This window comes from Panicum virgatum, chromosome 8K (genome assembly GCF_016808335.1).
Source record: "Panicum virgatum strain AP13 chromosome 8K, P.virgatum_v5, whole genome shotgun sequence".
Classification (NCBI taxonomy): Eukaryota; Viridiplantae; Streptophyta; class Magnoliopsida; order Poales; family Poaceae; genus Panicum; species Panicum virgatum.
This window is the reverse complement of record NC_053143.1, coordinates 1394914-1411570: the sequence shown is the minus strand read 5'-3', so window position 1 is coordinate 1411570 and position 16657 is coordinate 1394914. Positions and strand designations below refer to the sequence as shown.

The window sequence follows — 16657 nt, the reverse complement described above, 5'->3', positions numbered from 1 at the left end:
TCATGAAACCGAGAGCCGTCCTTTAGAATTTGAATTTGGGGGACCTCTTTCGCTTAACCAAAAAAGCTTAATTATACAATATTAATCCTTCAAAGCATAAACTCATTAGAACGAGATTAAGTTGTCATTAATCACCGAAACCTCTACCTCTTAGGGTCATGTTTCTCACAATCTTCTCCTTTTTGGTGATTGATGACAACAAACAAGAGGAGCTTTTAAAGTAAAAAAAATAAACGCAAAGCTCAAGGTAAAACATGAATATAAACACATAATGTCACAAATACAACCACGGATCCATAGTCATGAGAACCTCAAACATGCGCAAAAGCCAAATGTCATGACATGGGTCAACATCCAAAAGATCCATAATACAACTAAAATAACTAACTGTCTAGCTCCCCCTGACTGAGCTAACCCTCTCTAGGTCTATCAACTCTCACAAAAGCTCCCCCTAAAGCTAACTCTTCCCCTTTGGCGTCAAGCACCAACAAGGGAGGCCTACTGAGCAGGAGGATCCTGAGGATCCGGAAGGGAGGTGCCACCCTCGGCGGCAGAGAGAAGGAAGTCAGACGGAGATCCCGAGTCACTGTCAGCTGCGGCCTCGTCAACTGCCTGCTCGGCGTCGGTAGGAAGAGAAGCGCCTGGTGCCTCGAGCGGAGCAGAGACGGTAAGAGTCGGCATTGTCGTCGTGGCCGGAGCAGTGGCACCAGTCGTCGAGCACGTGGTGGAAGCAGTGTGGAAGCTGGGCTCGGTCGACTGAGTGGCAGACTGGAACTCTGGAGTAGGCTCTGAGGCTGACGGCTCGGACGACTCAGGCACTGGAGATAGCTGAGGTACACTGCTGATCGGGGGCTGCCCTGAAGTCTGTATCTGACTGACTGGAGCTGAAGGTGCAGGCCCCGAGGGGGGTGGCAGATCTGGCAACCTCGGAGGAGTATCGAAGTGCAGGGTGCGAGCCTGAAGCTGTGTCATCTCCATCCGGGGCTGACTCGCGAGCAACTCTGAGTAAGAGAAATCGAGCGGTGAAGTACATAGAGTACCGAGCGTAGCGAACGGGCTCTGCAGGCTCGTGTCAGTAGAGGGTAAGGCCTGAGAGACGACAGGCGGCCGAGCAAGCTGAAACTGCTGTCGCAGGGACTCAATCTGCTGGTGAGTCTCTGCCTGGAGCCCGGCGACAAGCGAGGTAACTGTCGAGAGAAGTCGTGTCTGCTGCCCTGCTAACTGCTGAAACCGCTCATCACTCCGCTGCTGCATCTGCTGCTGCTGCTGTAGGAGTAACTGAAAACGCCGGTCACTCTCCTGCTACTGCTGAGCATAGCACTCATCTGCCCGCCTCTGCTGCTCCATCATCCTCTGTAGCACTGAGGCTATATCAGAAGCTGTAGCGAGTAGCGACCTGAGAGGCAGTGACGGCAGGCGGAGGTGGGGGTGGTGGTGGAGTACGGGAGCCACCTGCCTCACGATCATGAGGAAGAATGGGCAATGGTGGTGTGCGCTTGTCGTCAGAACTGTCATCCCCACTGTCCGTGTCTGCAGCAGTCGCTCCCCGTCTCTGGTACTGTCTCTGTTTCTGTGTCTCTAGGGGGAGACTCGTCTTGCGATCCCTGTGGAGGCACAGGCCCCTGCACCGGCGCTCTAGGAGCGGGCGGTACACGAGTCTTGTGTGTCGGGAAACTCGTGTGGACCGCACGGAACATCACCATCTGAGGTAGCGGCGGTGCCTCTGGATCGTGATCAATCCGACTCAGCATTGGGAAATGTAGTGAGCGAATGGGAAGCTCCTGGGAGCACCCATCCCTTCGGTGATCACGTCCTCCACCTCTGCTATCAGGAAGTCCACAACACAAAACCTGATCCTCTGCATAAGGGCCCTAAGCAGGTGCTGCTGAAGAGTGGTAATGCCCTCTCTGTATCCACTCCTAGGCATCAGTGTACGGCGCATGGCCCTGTGAATTATCCCTGACTCAGGAGTGAGCTGAGGTGGTGTGCGCTCCTGGGCACCCTCCCTGAACAAACTGCGCACCTCGTCGTCCAAGAGTACTGTCCGCTCATTCTTCAAGCAACGAGGTGGCTTCGAGTCACCGTATACGTCAGTGTGAAGACGACGGTCTGACAACTCAAGCCCAAGTAGAATCGCCACGTTCCCCTTGTATAGTTTGACTGGCCGACCCTGAAACATGAACTGAATGTACTCTCTATCTGGGCCGACATACAAGGTGGTGTAGAACACTCGGACCCAGTCCTCCACATACTTGTGGATGTGCTGAAGGAAGTCTGGTAGTCCAGGAATGTGATCGAAGTACTGAAAGAGGTTCCGCTGGATCACATTCCCCATCCTAGGGATAGCAAGAACTGCGTGAGGAAACAGACCCATCCCAGCGGCTCTGGAGCTCTCGTAAAGTGAGGCCTGGTCAAGGGTCTGGAAGCGGGGGTCCACTCTCACATCCTGCTCCTCTGGCTGCCACTACGCAGGTGTAATATAGTAGCGAAGCTTCTTGAGCTTCCTACCCTCATAGGCCCTGTAGTCTGACAACTGTGCATCACCAAGAAGTGTGGGAGGTGCTGGAACTGAGGAGAATGCATACTCCTACCACACTGAGGCAAAAGACTGCTCCTCCCCCTGAGTCTGACCCTGTCCCTGATCCTGCCCCTGACTAGAGCTGTAAATCTGGGCCGTGCTTAATGGGCTGGCACGAGCACGGCCCGAAAACCTGGGCACGAAGCCCGGCCCAGCACGAAAACAACTGGGCCGTGCTGGCACGGCACGAAGGGCGGGCTGGGCCGTGCCTGAGATTTCGGCACATCGTGCCACCCGGCACGGCACGGTGTCCTGGGCCGTGCCTGGGCCGGCCCGGTAGCTGCAGATGTGGAGGATCACTAGTGTTAACTTCTTGTAATTTTTGCCATTGTGGAAAAAAAACCTTTCAAATGGTGGTATTCATGATCTGTGGGCCGTGCTTGGGCTGGCACGGCCCAAAGGTGGCCCGACGTGCTTTTGGGCCGTGCTGGGCCGTGGTTTTAGGTCTTAGGCCCAGCACGGCACGGCCCGGTAAAATTCCGTGCCTTATCGGCCCGGCACGGTTCAGCCCGAAGCACGATGGGTCCGTGCCGTGCCGGCCCGGCACGGCCCAACTTTCAGCTCTACCCCTGACGCTGTGCACGTGACTGAGTTTGGACAGCTGCTCTGCGAATCCGGGCCTCCTGTGCCTCTACTCTGCAATGATCTCAGCAGGCGATATTTACCCACGTCTCTGTCTCTCCTGAGGCTGACGAAAGGGAGTGGGATGCTTCGTGCGGGCCCGGTGAGGAGAAGGAGGTGGTGGACGGCCGCTGCGAGGTGGGTCCTGACGAGGCTCACCAATACTAATCCCACCCCCACGCCGGCTCTGCATGGCGTCGAAAGCATCGACAGCTCGCTCAGCTGCCTCTGCCTCTCGCTCCTCCTGGGTCTTCCTCTTTTTCTGAGGTGGCTCGACGGCCTTAGCCTTGCCCTTGTCGCCCTTCTCACGACCCATCTGTAACAAATCACGGAATAGATAGAGACGAAGAGTAAGATGAGCAGAATTAAACTAAACAAGGTAAGACCTAGAGCAAGAACTGGAATTTTGGACTTGTGGCATGCATGTCAAGCTAATAACTTAGAGTAATTTTCACCAAAATGCGTGACCATCTCACATTAGGGCTAAATTACTCCATTCCATAGGTGCATTGACATTTAATTTACTCAATTTTCAACCACATGCCACAATTCCAAGGAGATTTGAAACCCTAGCCAAGAGAGAGCCTAGATAGCAAATGGGAAGAGAAGAACGAAGGCTCACCAAGATTGGAGGAAGGAGGAGCCGGATGACGATGAGGAGAAGGCCGGAGATGAGGACCCGGCGGCGGCGGTGGCGTGTAGGGAGGTGAGACGGTGGCGCGGCGAGGGTGCGAGGTGGCGCGGGGCGGCGAGAGGCGAAGTTGGGCAACACGGGGCGGCGGCAGGGAGCAGCGAGGGTGCACGCGATGGAGAGAGGCGCGAGGTGGCGCTGGGCGGCGCCGGGTGGTCGGGAGTGGGTTAGGGTTAGATGCGGGGGAGTGCCCCACGCACTAAGGATTTAAGTAGTAACACCCTAACTCTCGAGGAGCCACCGGACGGTAAAGAAATGGCCACCGGAAGGAGTAGAAACGCCACCGGACGATATAGACCGAGAAGAAAACAACAGAGGAACTCGGTTGAAACGGCCACCGGACAGTCCGGTGGGTCCGTCAGACAGAAGAGAGTGAGCCATTGGACGATATAGACCGAGCGAGTGAGAGGAAGAAGTCGGGGGAAAAATACGCGTCGGACAGTTCGACGGTTAGCCGTCGGACGGAAAAGGCTAAGCGAGAAGAAATAAAAGAGAAGGGTTACGCCACCTGACAGTCCGGTGGCTAGCCACCGGACAGTCCGATGGCCACACCCAGACTCTAAGATGCTGAACTACATCCTTTTCTTGTCCAACTTTTGAAGATTCGAACAAACACAAGTGTGGACAGTCCAAGGTGAAACCTTTACCCCTCAAACACTCAAAAATAGTTGCATTATCTCATGCTCTATATAGTTTTTGTATTTTCAAAACAAGAAGATCAAAACCAAGAGAATCTGGCAATTAAGAACCAATGAAATGTATGAGTCTTTTCCGAAGAGCTCAATAGAGATGGAAACTCTAGTCCTTCGGGAATATGACTCAATAAGCATGAAGAACAATGCTAGACCTTTGCTCTATTCTCTTTTCATGACTTGAGATGCTTGCATATGAAACAAGTCTCGATATCATCAAGAGTGCTCCTTTGTGACACTACCGGATGCAATGCAAGTGCAAGCTACAACAAGCATGGATTAGAAATGATACGTGCACATTTATATGACAAGGAATGCAATGCACGCGGAAGGTAAATCGATACTTGCCACATTTACTCCCCCCCACAAGCTTCTTCAAGAGGAGCCTTTCAACATGCCATGAGCGAGACCAAGTTCCACCGGCTCATGCAAGACCCTTGCTCCTCTCTATCTTGCAGCGGTTAGGCAAGTGACTTACTCCTAGATGATGCAAATTATATGACAAGCAACTTACATGATCGCTCTAGCATCTAACACGTTTAGCTCACCTCGTAGCCTACTAAAGGTACTCTCATCTAATGGCTTAGCAAAGATATCCGCCAATTGCTCCTTAGTTCCCGCATTTCGCAAGAGGATGTCTCCCTTTGCGATGTGGTCCCTTATGAAGTGATGACGGATGTCTATGTGCTTGGTTCGAGAGTGTTGGACCGGATTGTTGGCAAGCTTAACCGCGCTCTCGTTGTCACAAAGGAGAGGAACCCTAGAAAGCTTAACTCCATAATCCAAGAGCGTTTGCTTCATATATAGAAGTTGGGCACAACAAGACCACGCTGCTATATACTCTCGCAGTGGACAAGGATACACAGTTTTGCTTCTTGGACGACCACGAAACGAGTGAGCGCCCTAGCAAGTAGCAACCCCCGAAGGTACTCTTACGCTCAACCCGGCATCCGGCAAAGTCCGAATCCGAGTAGCCTAAGAGTTCAAAACTAGCGCCCTTGGGGTACCACAAACCTATGCTAGGGGTGTGCTTGAGATACCTTAGAATCCGCTTCACCATGGTGAGATGGGACTCCTTTGGATCGGCTTGAAACCGGGCACACAAGCACACACTAAACATGATATCCGGCCTAGAAGCACACAAGTAGAGAAGCGAATCTATCATGTACCGGTAGAGAGTTTGGTCCACCTTGATGCCACTTTCATCAACCTCAAGAGCGGTGTTTGTAGACATTGGGGTATCAATTGGCTTGCAATCATCCATCTTGAATCTTTTGAGTAGATCTCTTGTGTACTTTTCTTGATAGATGAATGTTCCTTCTTTTAATTGCTTGATTTGAAACCCAAGGAAGATGGTGAGCTCGCCAATCATTGACATTTCAAATTCCTTTGCCATCGGCTTGCCAAACTCCATGCAATACTTTTCATTTGTTGAGCCAAATATTATGTCATCAACGTAGACTTGACAAACGAAGAGATCATTATCCATCTTCTTGGTGAATAGGGTGGTGTCAACTCGGCCAATCTTGAACCCTTTCTCAATGAGGAAGTCTCTAAGCCTCTCATACCAAGATCGAGGTGCTTGCTTTAAACCATAGAGAGCTTTGGACAACCTATAGACATGATTTGGATTGTTGGGGTCTTCAAATCCGGGTGGTCGTTCAACATAGACTAACTCATTGATGTAACCATTGAGAAAAGAACTCTTCACAGCTCCAACTGCATAGTCACTTGCATCACACATGATCTCAAAAGGTAAGTTCCAATCTGGCGGTTGAATGATTGGCGCACTGATGAGTAACTCTTTGATTTTTTTGAATGCAATCTCACACTCTTCAGTGAATATAAATGGAACATCCTTTTGGAGTAGCTGATTAAGTGGTTTGGCAATTTTTGAGAAGTCTCTAATGAACCTTCTATAAAATCCAGCATGACCGAGAAAGCTTCTAAGAGACTTGATATCAGTGGGTGGTGGTAGCTTCTCCACTGTCTCTATCTTGGCCTTGTCAACCTCAATTCCTTTCTCGGATATGATGTGACCCAACACAAGTCCTCTTCTGACCATGAAATTGCACTTCTCCCAATTTAGCACTAGATCAACCTCTTCACAACGTTTCAGTACTTTCTCAAGATTTTGCAGACAGTGGTCGAAACTTGTGCCATGGACTGAGAAGTCGTCCATAAAAACCTCCATTATATCTTCAATAAAATCTAAGAATATTGCCATCATGCACCTTTGGAAAGAAGTTGGCGCATTGCATAGACCAAATGGCATTCTCCTATAAGCAAAGGTTCCGTATGGACAAGTAAAGGTAGTCTTGTGTTGATCATCTGGATGGATAGGGATTTGAAAGAATCTAGAGTACCCATCTAAGTAGCAGAAGTGAGAATTCTTCGCAAGCCTCTCTAGCATCTCATCAATGAATGGAAGTGGAAAGTGGTCTTTCTTCATAGCTTTGTTGAGTTTCTGGTAATCAATGCACATTCTCCAACCAGTCACTGTCTCTGTGGGATTAACTCATTCTTCTCATTCTTGACCACTGTGAGTCCTCCCTTCTTAGGCACGCAATGGACTGGGCTCACCCACTCACTGGTTGGTACTGGGTAGATAATTCCGGCATTTAGAAGCTTGATCACTTCCTTCTTTACGACCAGACAGTGGTCGAAACTTGTGCCATGGACTGAGAAGTCGTCCATAAAAACCTCCATTATCTTCATAAAATCTAAGAATATTGCATCATGCACCTTTGGAAAGAAGTTGGCGCATTGCATAGACCAAATGGCATTCTCCTATAAGCAAAGGTTCCGTATGGACAAGTAAAGGTAGTCTTGTGTTGATCATCTGATGGATAGGGATTTGAAAGAATCTAGAGTACCCATCTAAGTAGCAGAAGTGAGAATTCTTCGCAAGCCTCTCTAGCATCTCATCAATGAATGGAAGTGGAAAGTGGTCTTTCTTCATAGCTTTGTTGAGTTTCTGGTAATCAATGCACATTCTCCAACCAGTCACTGTTCTCTGTGGGATTAACTCATTCTTTCATTCTTGACCACTGTGAGTCCTCCCTTCTTAGGCACGCAATGGACTGGGCTCACCCACTCACTGGTTGGTACTGGGTAGATAATTCCGGCATTTAGAAGCTTGATCACTCCTTCTTTACGACAGTCCTTATTTCATTGCTCAACCTTCTCTGGTTGTCGACCACTGGCTTGAAGTCTTCTTCCATTGGAATACAGTGAGTGCAAAATGCTGGACTGATTCCCTTCAAATCTGCTAGAGAGTAACCAATTGCCTTCTTATGCTTCCTTAACATTGCTAGTAGCCTCCCTCTTCCTCCGGACTCAGCTCATTGCTAACGATCACTGGGTAAGTCTTGTCTTCTCCCAAAAAGTATACTTAAGTCCTTCAGGCAGTGGCTTCAGCTCAACATCTGGTGCCTCCTGGTGGTTTAGGTCGCCTAGGGGCTCTACTGGAGTGTCTTGGGTTTCCTCTTTATTTTGTTCAAGTTGATTAGTGGCAATGGTTGTTTCCTCAGAGAAGAAACCTTCCTCTCCTTCTAAGACTAGATTTAAAGGCTCTCTAAAAGCATTTATATAATTAATACTCTCTATCTCCTCTATATCGGGAGTGAGATTAATGGTGCCTTTAGATGCCGGTAGGAAATCAAAGTCATATTTTAAATTATTAACATTAATAGTGATTTTACCTTTTTCATTATTAACTACTGCATTAACCAACTTAAGAAAAGGTCTACCAAAAATTAAATTAAAATTATTATTGTAGATATTAATCACATAAAAATCAGTTGGTATAATTTTATCTGCAAAGTTAACTTCAACATTTTTAATTAACCCTATAGGTTTAATTATTTCATTGCTAGAAGTTTGATCCTAAGATTGGTAGAAACTAAACATGGTTTATCATTAAGCTTAGAATAAACTTCGTAGCTCATTGTACTTACCTGGGCTTCCATGGAGCAGTGTATGTTGTTGAAGTCTTCTTTGTTGATGGAGCATGAAATTCCAGTTGAAGATTCCTCAGCAGGTAGATGGACAATAACCTCTTATGTAAGTGATGACTCTGGCTTGACTCCGATCACTTGCTTCACTTCAGAGACAAAGTCACTATCCAGCTCCTCCTCTTGAAATAATTTTTGCAGCATCTCCCCTGTATCTTGACTATCAAAATTTCTCCTTAGTGGAATTTCTGGTGGAAACAGCTCTTCTTCCTCCTCTAAGTATTCTGGTGGGAGTGATCCTGCACACTTGAGTGAATCTCCAAATTCCACTGGCATCCAGCTCATTCTCTCAAACTCTGTCAGACTTTGCACTGGCAAGACTTCTGTACTCTACACTCTTGATATCCTCTTGAGGTGCAAAACTTCCGAACTCTTCCTCATCAAATGCATAAGGCACTGGAGCCTTTTGGACAGGTGGCTGGTCTTCAAATATAGCAGGTGTAAGCACCATAAGCTCCTCATCTGATTCTTCCACTTCTCTTTCTCTCCGTTCTCTTTCTTCCTTGGAGGTCAAACAGATATTGGATAAGATCTCTATAGCTTCACTGCTTGACTTGCTCATCAGTGATCCTCCTGCACACATGTTCACATATCTGAAGGCTTCTGATGTTAATCCGTAGTAGAATATCTGCAGTGCCATTTCTGATGTCACTCCGAGCACTGGTCCTTGCAGTAGCAGGTCGTTGAGTCTCTCCCAAGCTTCGTCAATATCCTCTTTCTCCTTTTGCTCAAAATTCCAAACTTTCTTCCTCAACTTGTGAACTTTAAGTAGAGGGAAGAACTTGGTGACGAACCGTTGCACTAGCAGTCCCCAGTCTCCTTGAGCTTCACTTGCGGCAAGTTGGTACCACCTCTTGGCTTTATCAACGAGAGTATATGGAAAGAGGTTCCACTTGACCCACTCTGCTGGAACTCCTTCTTGATGGAACGTGTGGCAGACTTGATTGAATTTCTCCAAGTGTTTGTATGGATTCTCGTCATCGTCCCCTCCAAAGAGATTTTCGGCAGCAATTCGGATGATTCCTGGCTTCAACTCGTAGGATCCTGCCGCCGACTTCACGTTTGATTCTTGAAGTTTCAGATCTTCAATTGTTGGAGTAGACAACTCCCTTAGCATCAGATTTCATAGATCTTCTCGCATAGTCGTCATGTCTAACACAAAAACAAACAAAGACACAAAAAAAATCTATGACAGCAAAGTTGCTAGGTTAGTCTAAACTATGAATAAACACAAGAACAAATGATGAACACAAGAACACAATTAGAGAAAAAGAATATAATTAGAGCACACTAAACAATTAGAGACTAAGATTAGAGAACACTAGACAATTAGAGAATAAGATTAAAGCACAAAGACTAAACACAAACTAAAGAATTAGAACACAAAAGCTAATTAGAACGTAATTAGAAAACTAATAGCACACAATTAGAATTAGATTAGCACACAATTAACAAACACACACTAACTATTAAAACTAGTAGTAAAAGGCTAATACAAGATTAATAATAACTTAAACGATAGTTTTCCCCGGCAACGGCGCCAGAAAAGCTTGTTGACGGCACTTAAGCACGCCAAACCTTATACTGCAAGCGCACAGTATCGGTGTAGCGTTTCCCCGATATGAGTATCAAGGGTTTGTCAATCCGTGGAAAACTAAGTTTAAACTACTATTAATCAAGGATTAATCGATTACTAGCTAGCTCTAATAGATCTAATAAGCTAAAGGATGATAAACGATAATCTAATCACAAACTAGATAAAACACTAGACTATAGAATAAACTAAATCAAAGATGAAAGCTTGTTTAGAACAAACTAAGCAAGATCAAGATAGGCTAAATACGGCTAAGGAATTAGCAAGAGATATGAGACAAACTTCTTATAAACTAAGAACCACCTTGAGCAAAGATCTAACATGCAATACAGAATAAACATGATAACGAACGTCATAGAATTACTAGAACCTTTCCCTCCAACCACTTGTCACATAAGTCAGGGTAATCGACAAACTAGCAAGCCTAAACCAAGTCTAAGCATGAGTAGATTCAATCAACTAATTAAAGTAAAAAGATCTACTTAAAGACACGTGGATATCAAATCTGGCCAGATCACATGTAAAGATGAAGCATTGCAAAGACATGGATCGTATATCATGTATAAACAAAGAACTAATAGCAAATAGACTACTTCATTGATCGAACTCAAGGTTTATCATAATAAAATAAGAACAGAGAGTTACTCGAAGAACATCATGAACTAGACTCGCAAAGATGTCGATTTCGACGAGACGAAGCACGTAGTCGAAGATGAGCTCGAGACTCCCTGGGAACAGCTGGGGTCGGCCGACCCTAGGGGGTTTGGTCGGCCGACCCCCTCTGTTCCTGCCTCCTCTCGCCGCCTCCTTTCGCAGGGATCTCCTTCTCGACGAGCTCCTTCTCGACGAGTTGTGCGACCATGGACCCTCAACCCTAACTTTGGAGCTCTTGTTTACAATGAATTGGATGCCTCTCCCTCTAGGGAGGCCATATATTTATACTCCGGAGAGTCCCCTATACATGGAATCTAATAGGTCGGTTACAAGAGTCCTAAGACACCTAAAGCATGTATCTTGAAGGTTCTTGGGCGTCCATGAAGCTTCCTTGCTTGGAGAAGAAGTCCTTGTCCTAGTCCTTCCCGAAATCAGCTTTCCATATTCTGCAGCCTTTACTATTTCGACCATAACTCCCTTATCCGAAGTCCAAATAATGCAAACTCGTTCCATATTCTGCAGCCTTGACTATTTCGACCATAACTCCCTTATCCGAAGTCCAAATAATGCAAACTCGGACTCTAAATTGTAGAGCTCGAAGAGATCTACAACTTTGGTATTCAAAGTTTATTCATTTGACGTCGTTAAGGTCTCCGAATTGGGCCCGCAAGGTGCTGCTGTCCTGGAATCCGAGAATATCTCAAGATTTAATTGGGGGTTGGATTGGACTCTTGATAAACCTTCCTTGTTTTCATAATCTTCATCCTCAAGCAATCCTTCGCCTCCAGAACCTTCTCCATAATGGGCTTGGGCCTTCTTTTGCTCTTCTTTTATTAATCCTCACCTCCATGGACTTGTAGCATTGATCCATCAACGAGCAGTTTTCTCAATTATTGCAATTATTACCTATTTTCCTGCAAAAATCAATATTGCACAAAAACAAAGAGCATACTCGAATATGGGGTTAATTGTTAGCAAATTAAGACTAAATCATAAGATTAACTTCTGAAAAAGCATAAAATTATTTAAAAATAGAGTATAAAAATCGTCGTTATCTTGCGTCAACACATTGGTGTATCTCCCCCAAACGTAGCCCACCAGGCTGCAAGTGAAGTTTTAGGGTCAATGGCCATTCGCTTAGCAATGTCTGTAGAAAACTCACCTTGCTTCCTCCTGAATGTTTCAAACTCCCGCAGTGCAATTGCAGCACCATCAGTATCCAACATTCTATCGAGTCCGGCGCGCATTAACTTCAACACACTCTGTGACGTGCCCATAGTGTAGTGCACATAAGGGTTGAGAGCACAAGCAGTCGGTATATAGGTGCCTGTCATGAAGGTGGTATCCTTGCATCTATCACTTGCATGAGCCTAGTAAAGCGAGGGGGTCATGAGTGAACCTGCTGCAATATGTCTGTCTCATGTTTTGATACTGCATTACCACCTCACCCAAATTTGGAGTCTTGTCTGAGTCAGCAAATCTCAGGAGCATGTAAAGAGGCTCAACATCATTGATCACATGCTCCATGTTGTTCCACCAATCAAGACTTGTCATGCACTGAAAAGCGTACCTTCCATTCTCCGTCTTGAAGTGGCAGGTGTTTCTGAACTGAGGTGAGATTAACCATGACATGAACTAGTCCTTCTTCTTCATCATGCTGTCAAGGAACATGTAGTTCATGCTGAATCTTGTTGCATTCCACTTGACCAACTCCCCATCAATAGCTTCCCTCATTATGCTATGAAGATTGTTGGAGTTGTAGAGCCAACTACAAATCTGCTGCCCACTTGGAATGCATGCATCATGTTCCGGAAACTTCCCTATGTCCTTGAGCATAAGGTTGATGGTGTGCATAAGGCAAGGCAGCCATACGATATGGGGAACTCATCCGTGAGAATGGTGCACGCCTTTTTATAGTTGGAGCCATTGTCTGTCACCAGCTGAACCACATTGTTAGGCCCCACTTTCATCACCATTGCTCTGATCTCCTACACAGGAATGCCAAGGTGAAATGAGTATGATCCCGATGGTCATTATGGTTCGGTGGATGAAGCAGGACTTACCTTCAATAAGATGCATGGTCTTGTATTTCCCCGGACGCATCGATCGACTTCAAGAAATACATAATGCCACTGCTATAGACCAAAAAATTGATAACTGAGTTTCGCATAGGCCCGGTCCAAGAATCACACATGAGGGTGACACCACATTCATCCCACTTGGCCTTCCACTTCTCTGTCTCCTTCTCTATCTCCTTCACATTCTCATCCAAATATTTTCCACCAATCTCCCTTCCAGTTGGTATTTTGATGCCAACACCTGCACTAAAGGAAAGAGAAAGTGTTTAGACCACAAAGATGGAAAGAAAACCATGACTCAAAATAAACGTAGTTACCTTGTTTCTGAGTCTCAATGATGGCAGCCTTAAAGTATGGGTCATCAACTTTTCGGCTAGGAATACCTACAACATGGCATGCCTTTGCCCATGCCCTCCCGAGAAGCTCCCTCGATGTCTTTCCCTTGACAGTCCATGGGCCAGTATCTATCCATTGCTGTCGTGGAGCTGAGTTCAACCCTAGGTGGTAGTCCCTAACCCTCTCAAGGACTTGTGACCGGATCCTAGTGAACATCGAAGGCAGCGATCCACCACTGGCTCCCACACCACTCCCTCGAACACCGCTCCCACAAACACCTACGGCCTCCAGCACAACTGCTAGATACAGATCCACCACCAATCTCATATCGTGGCCCAGCTTGCTGCATAAATTCATACTCTTGCCGTGACTAGCGTAAGTCAGCCTGCAACTTTGCATCCTCATCGTGCCCCTAGGCCTCCTCCTGCTCTAAGTCATCGTATGACGCCCTTGCTGCTTGGTCCCTCAGCAGCCTTTCTCGGGCCCTTGCTTTTGCTTTAGCCTTGTTCTTGTCCAACTGCTCAATGAAGAAGGTCTTAACCTCGGGTGGAACCGAAGGGCAATCCTTCACATCAGAACCCCGGTGTGCCAGATGCTCCTTTGGCCGGGTTGCCCCTCCCCCACTCTTCTCTTCCCTGCAATACTTGCATCTGAATCCACCCTTGACCTTGTGGCCATGCTCCCACACTGGGTCCACTATTTTCCTACAATCACGGAGGATAGTTCACATACTACCAAGTAATGTATCACATACTACCTAGTAACATGAAACCACTGGCCATTAAGTTCATCACTACTCACCAATCGTAACATCAGTATGCACTCAATGTAACAATAATAATTAACACTAATACTAACAGTAGTGGTTCCTTCCAAGCATTTATACTCAAATAACCTAGGTTCCGTATCATTAATATTATTCACAAATAAGCACTAGGTTCCATAAATCGACATAAAAAATCCTAGGTTTTCCAAGCATTTAAGCACTAACAATCCAAACCCTAGGTTTTCCAACTGCACACATTAATATTATTCACAAATAAGCACTAGGTTCCATAGATCGACATAAAAATGCATCAAAATCACCCAAACCCCTCTCCTTCCTTCGGATTCCAGGCGGCGGCGGCGGCTTCCCGCTCTCTAGAGGCGGATTTTCGGACAGCGGCGGCGGTTTCCCGTGCGGGAGGCGTCGGCTTTCCGCCTGGCGGGAGCTCGTTGGGATCTGGACGTCCCGGTAGGAAATCCAGACCCTGGTGGCGGTTTCCCGCCTCCCTGCGACGGAAGAAGGGCGCCGCGGCGGCGTTCGCCCGGGGACCGCAGAGGAGAGGCGTCGAGTGGACAGTGGGGGGATGTGGGGGACGAATGGTGTACGGTCGAATGGCCTGAGGTGAGTGGATAAGGTGGTAGATGCTTAACGGGTCCGAAGAATCCGAACCCAAATAGCAATTTTAACCAACCAAATCACCTTGGATTTGAACAACTTTTAGACCCAAATGCTCAGAAAAACACCTAGTTTTTTTATCATCATTGTTCCCGATTTTTTACAAATTTTTTTAAATTTTAAATTCGGAACAGAAAATGACAAAAAAAACCGAATTCCATTTTTCGTACATGTCCGGAAACGAATTTTTCCCCAAAAACTGCCGGAAAACAGTCGGAAAGTTTTTCCTTCTGTGGGACTGGGAGGCAAAGAGAAGGTAAGAGAAAGGGCAGGAGATGCATGTGGTGGGCCCCGCTCCATATGGAAGCGGCTCTCGGTAACCGGAGTGAGGATTTCTTCTCTCTCCTTGTTTCTCTTTCCTACGTGGGCTTGCTATAGCGAGAATCCATTGCGTTGTGAAAATGGATGCTCTGTGTAAATACTGATGCGAGCAAGCGGTGTCGTGGTGCGTGTGTGCATGGATGCTCAACCGGGTGGGGCATGCTTGTGAGGAAATGGCTATTGGAGTAGTGTTCAAACCAGCGGGGAAGAGCAGTGCAGCCGTACTGCTCTAGAAAGCTAGCATCTCACGTATTTGGCACACACGTATATATGACACACACACACGTGAGATTGGAATAGGATCTAAACCCAGACAAGACAATCCAGAGAAAGACACACACACACGTGAGTGGAATAGGATCTAAACCCAGACAGACAATCCAGAGAAAGTCTAGGTCCCAAAAGCCACGTATCCAATCCAAACCAATGCACAAATCCAAATCCAGTCTAAACATCCAAATTAGTTAGTCAAGATGGTCAGAGGATGCAGGGCGGACTAGTGAGCAGGAAAATCCCCATCCCAAATCCGTCGGACCCGCGGAGGTCGAGCGGGAGGGCCACCTTGCCGTGGAGCCGGCCGCGCTTCGCTCAGTAGCGTAGCCAGGATTTGGCACCTTGGTATTCGTTATAAAAAAATTTGTGCAATGCAAAATAGACTCATCCTCTAGAATCGAGTTATGGCATTCTATCGATCACATAACAGTACACACCTTGCCTTGAAAAAATCGGCTTCGCTCGCCGTCTCTGGGCTCACCGCTGCAGCGAAGGCGCCATAACCAGTGGTGATCACCGCTGCAGCTAACTGCTGAGTGCCTGTTGGCTGCTGCCCTTTGGCGTTTGCTTTTTGGGATGCCCTTGAAAAAATCTAATGAATGATAGTCATCCACTGAAGCAGAAATTTAGATGAATAACATAGATATGTATGCAATATATTGACCATAGATAATAGGTGCTTGATGAGGACAAGACCAATATGCATACGACCAAGGCCCAAGCAAAGATGGAGTTTGAAGCCCAATCCGAATTAAAACCCAATTTATTCACGAGTCCGGTTGCGTTCTACATATCGTTGGAAAGCTAAGGAGATAAGATTTAAAACCCAATTGGTTTCACGTCATTTGGACTTCGGATTCGACGGGAAATCACGTCGCAAAGTGACGGACAGAATCTGTCAGGGTGCTGCGACACCGGTTTTTGGGCCCGCTGGCCTTGTACGCCCTAGGGCTGCCCGGCCACCCCCTTAGCCACCCCCTATCCCTCTCTCTTCTATATACACAGCCGCTGCCATTAGATTAGATGGGTTTTGCTTAGATTATTCTGCTTAGACAATTTCGCCGTTGATCGGTTTGTGGAACCCCAACTTCGTGTGTTTAATCTTTTCTATTCGCAATTTCAGTTGCATCTACCGTGTTCTTGCTTGTGCTCTTCGATTCGCAGGCAGGGATAAGTCTTCGTGGTGAGGTCAGTTGTGTGTGCACGGTTGATAACCAGAGGAGACGTGGTGCTGCGATTGTAGGGTTCGAATCGTGTTGATTGGAAGCCGGATCGTGTGTGTCGTGCCTCCGCCAAATTGATAGTTATCCCCACCTGATGGAAGATCGGGAATCCCCGTCCCACTGCTAGAAAATCTCTCAT

The 16657-nt window shown here is 46.9% G+C and overlaps 1 protein-coding gene across 1 annotated transcript; it reads right to left on the bottom strand.

The window, feature by feature from the left end:
• Positions 1-498: 498 nt before the first annotated feature.
• On the bottom strand, positions 499-978 carry LOC120646463 (classical arabinogalactan protein 9-like). Its single transcript, XM_039923025.1, has one exon. It carries the CDS (start codon positions 976-978, stop codon positions 499-501), a length of 480 nt encoding a protein of 159 aa, XP_039778959.1.
• Between the last annotated feature and the right edge of the window lie 15679 nt (positions 979-16657).

What these genes read in the sequence shown, in the direction of transcription:
- LOC120646463 (XM_039923025.1), bottom strand. Translation starts at nt 978, where the DNA reads ATGGAGATGACACAGCTTCAGGCTCGCACCCTGCACTTCGATACTCCT.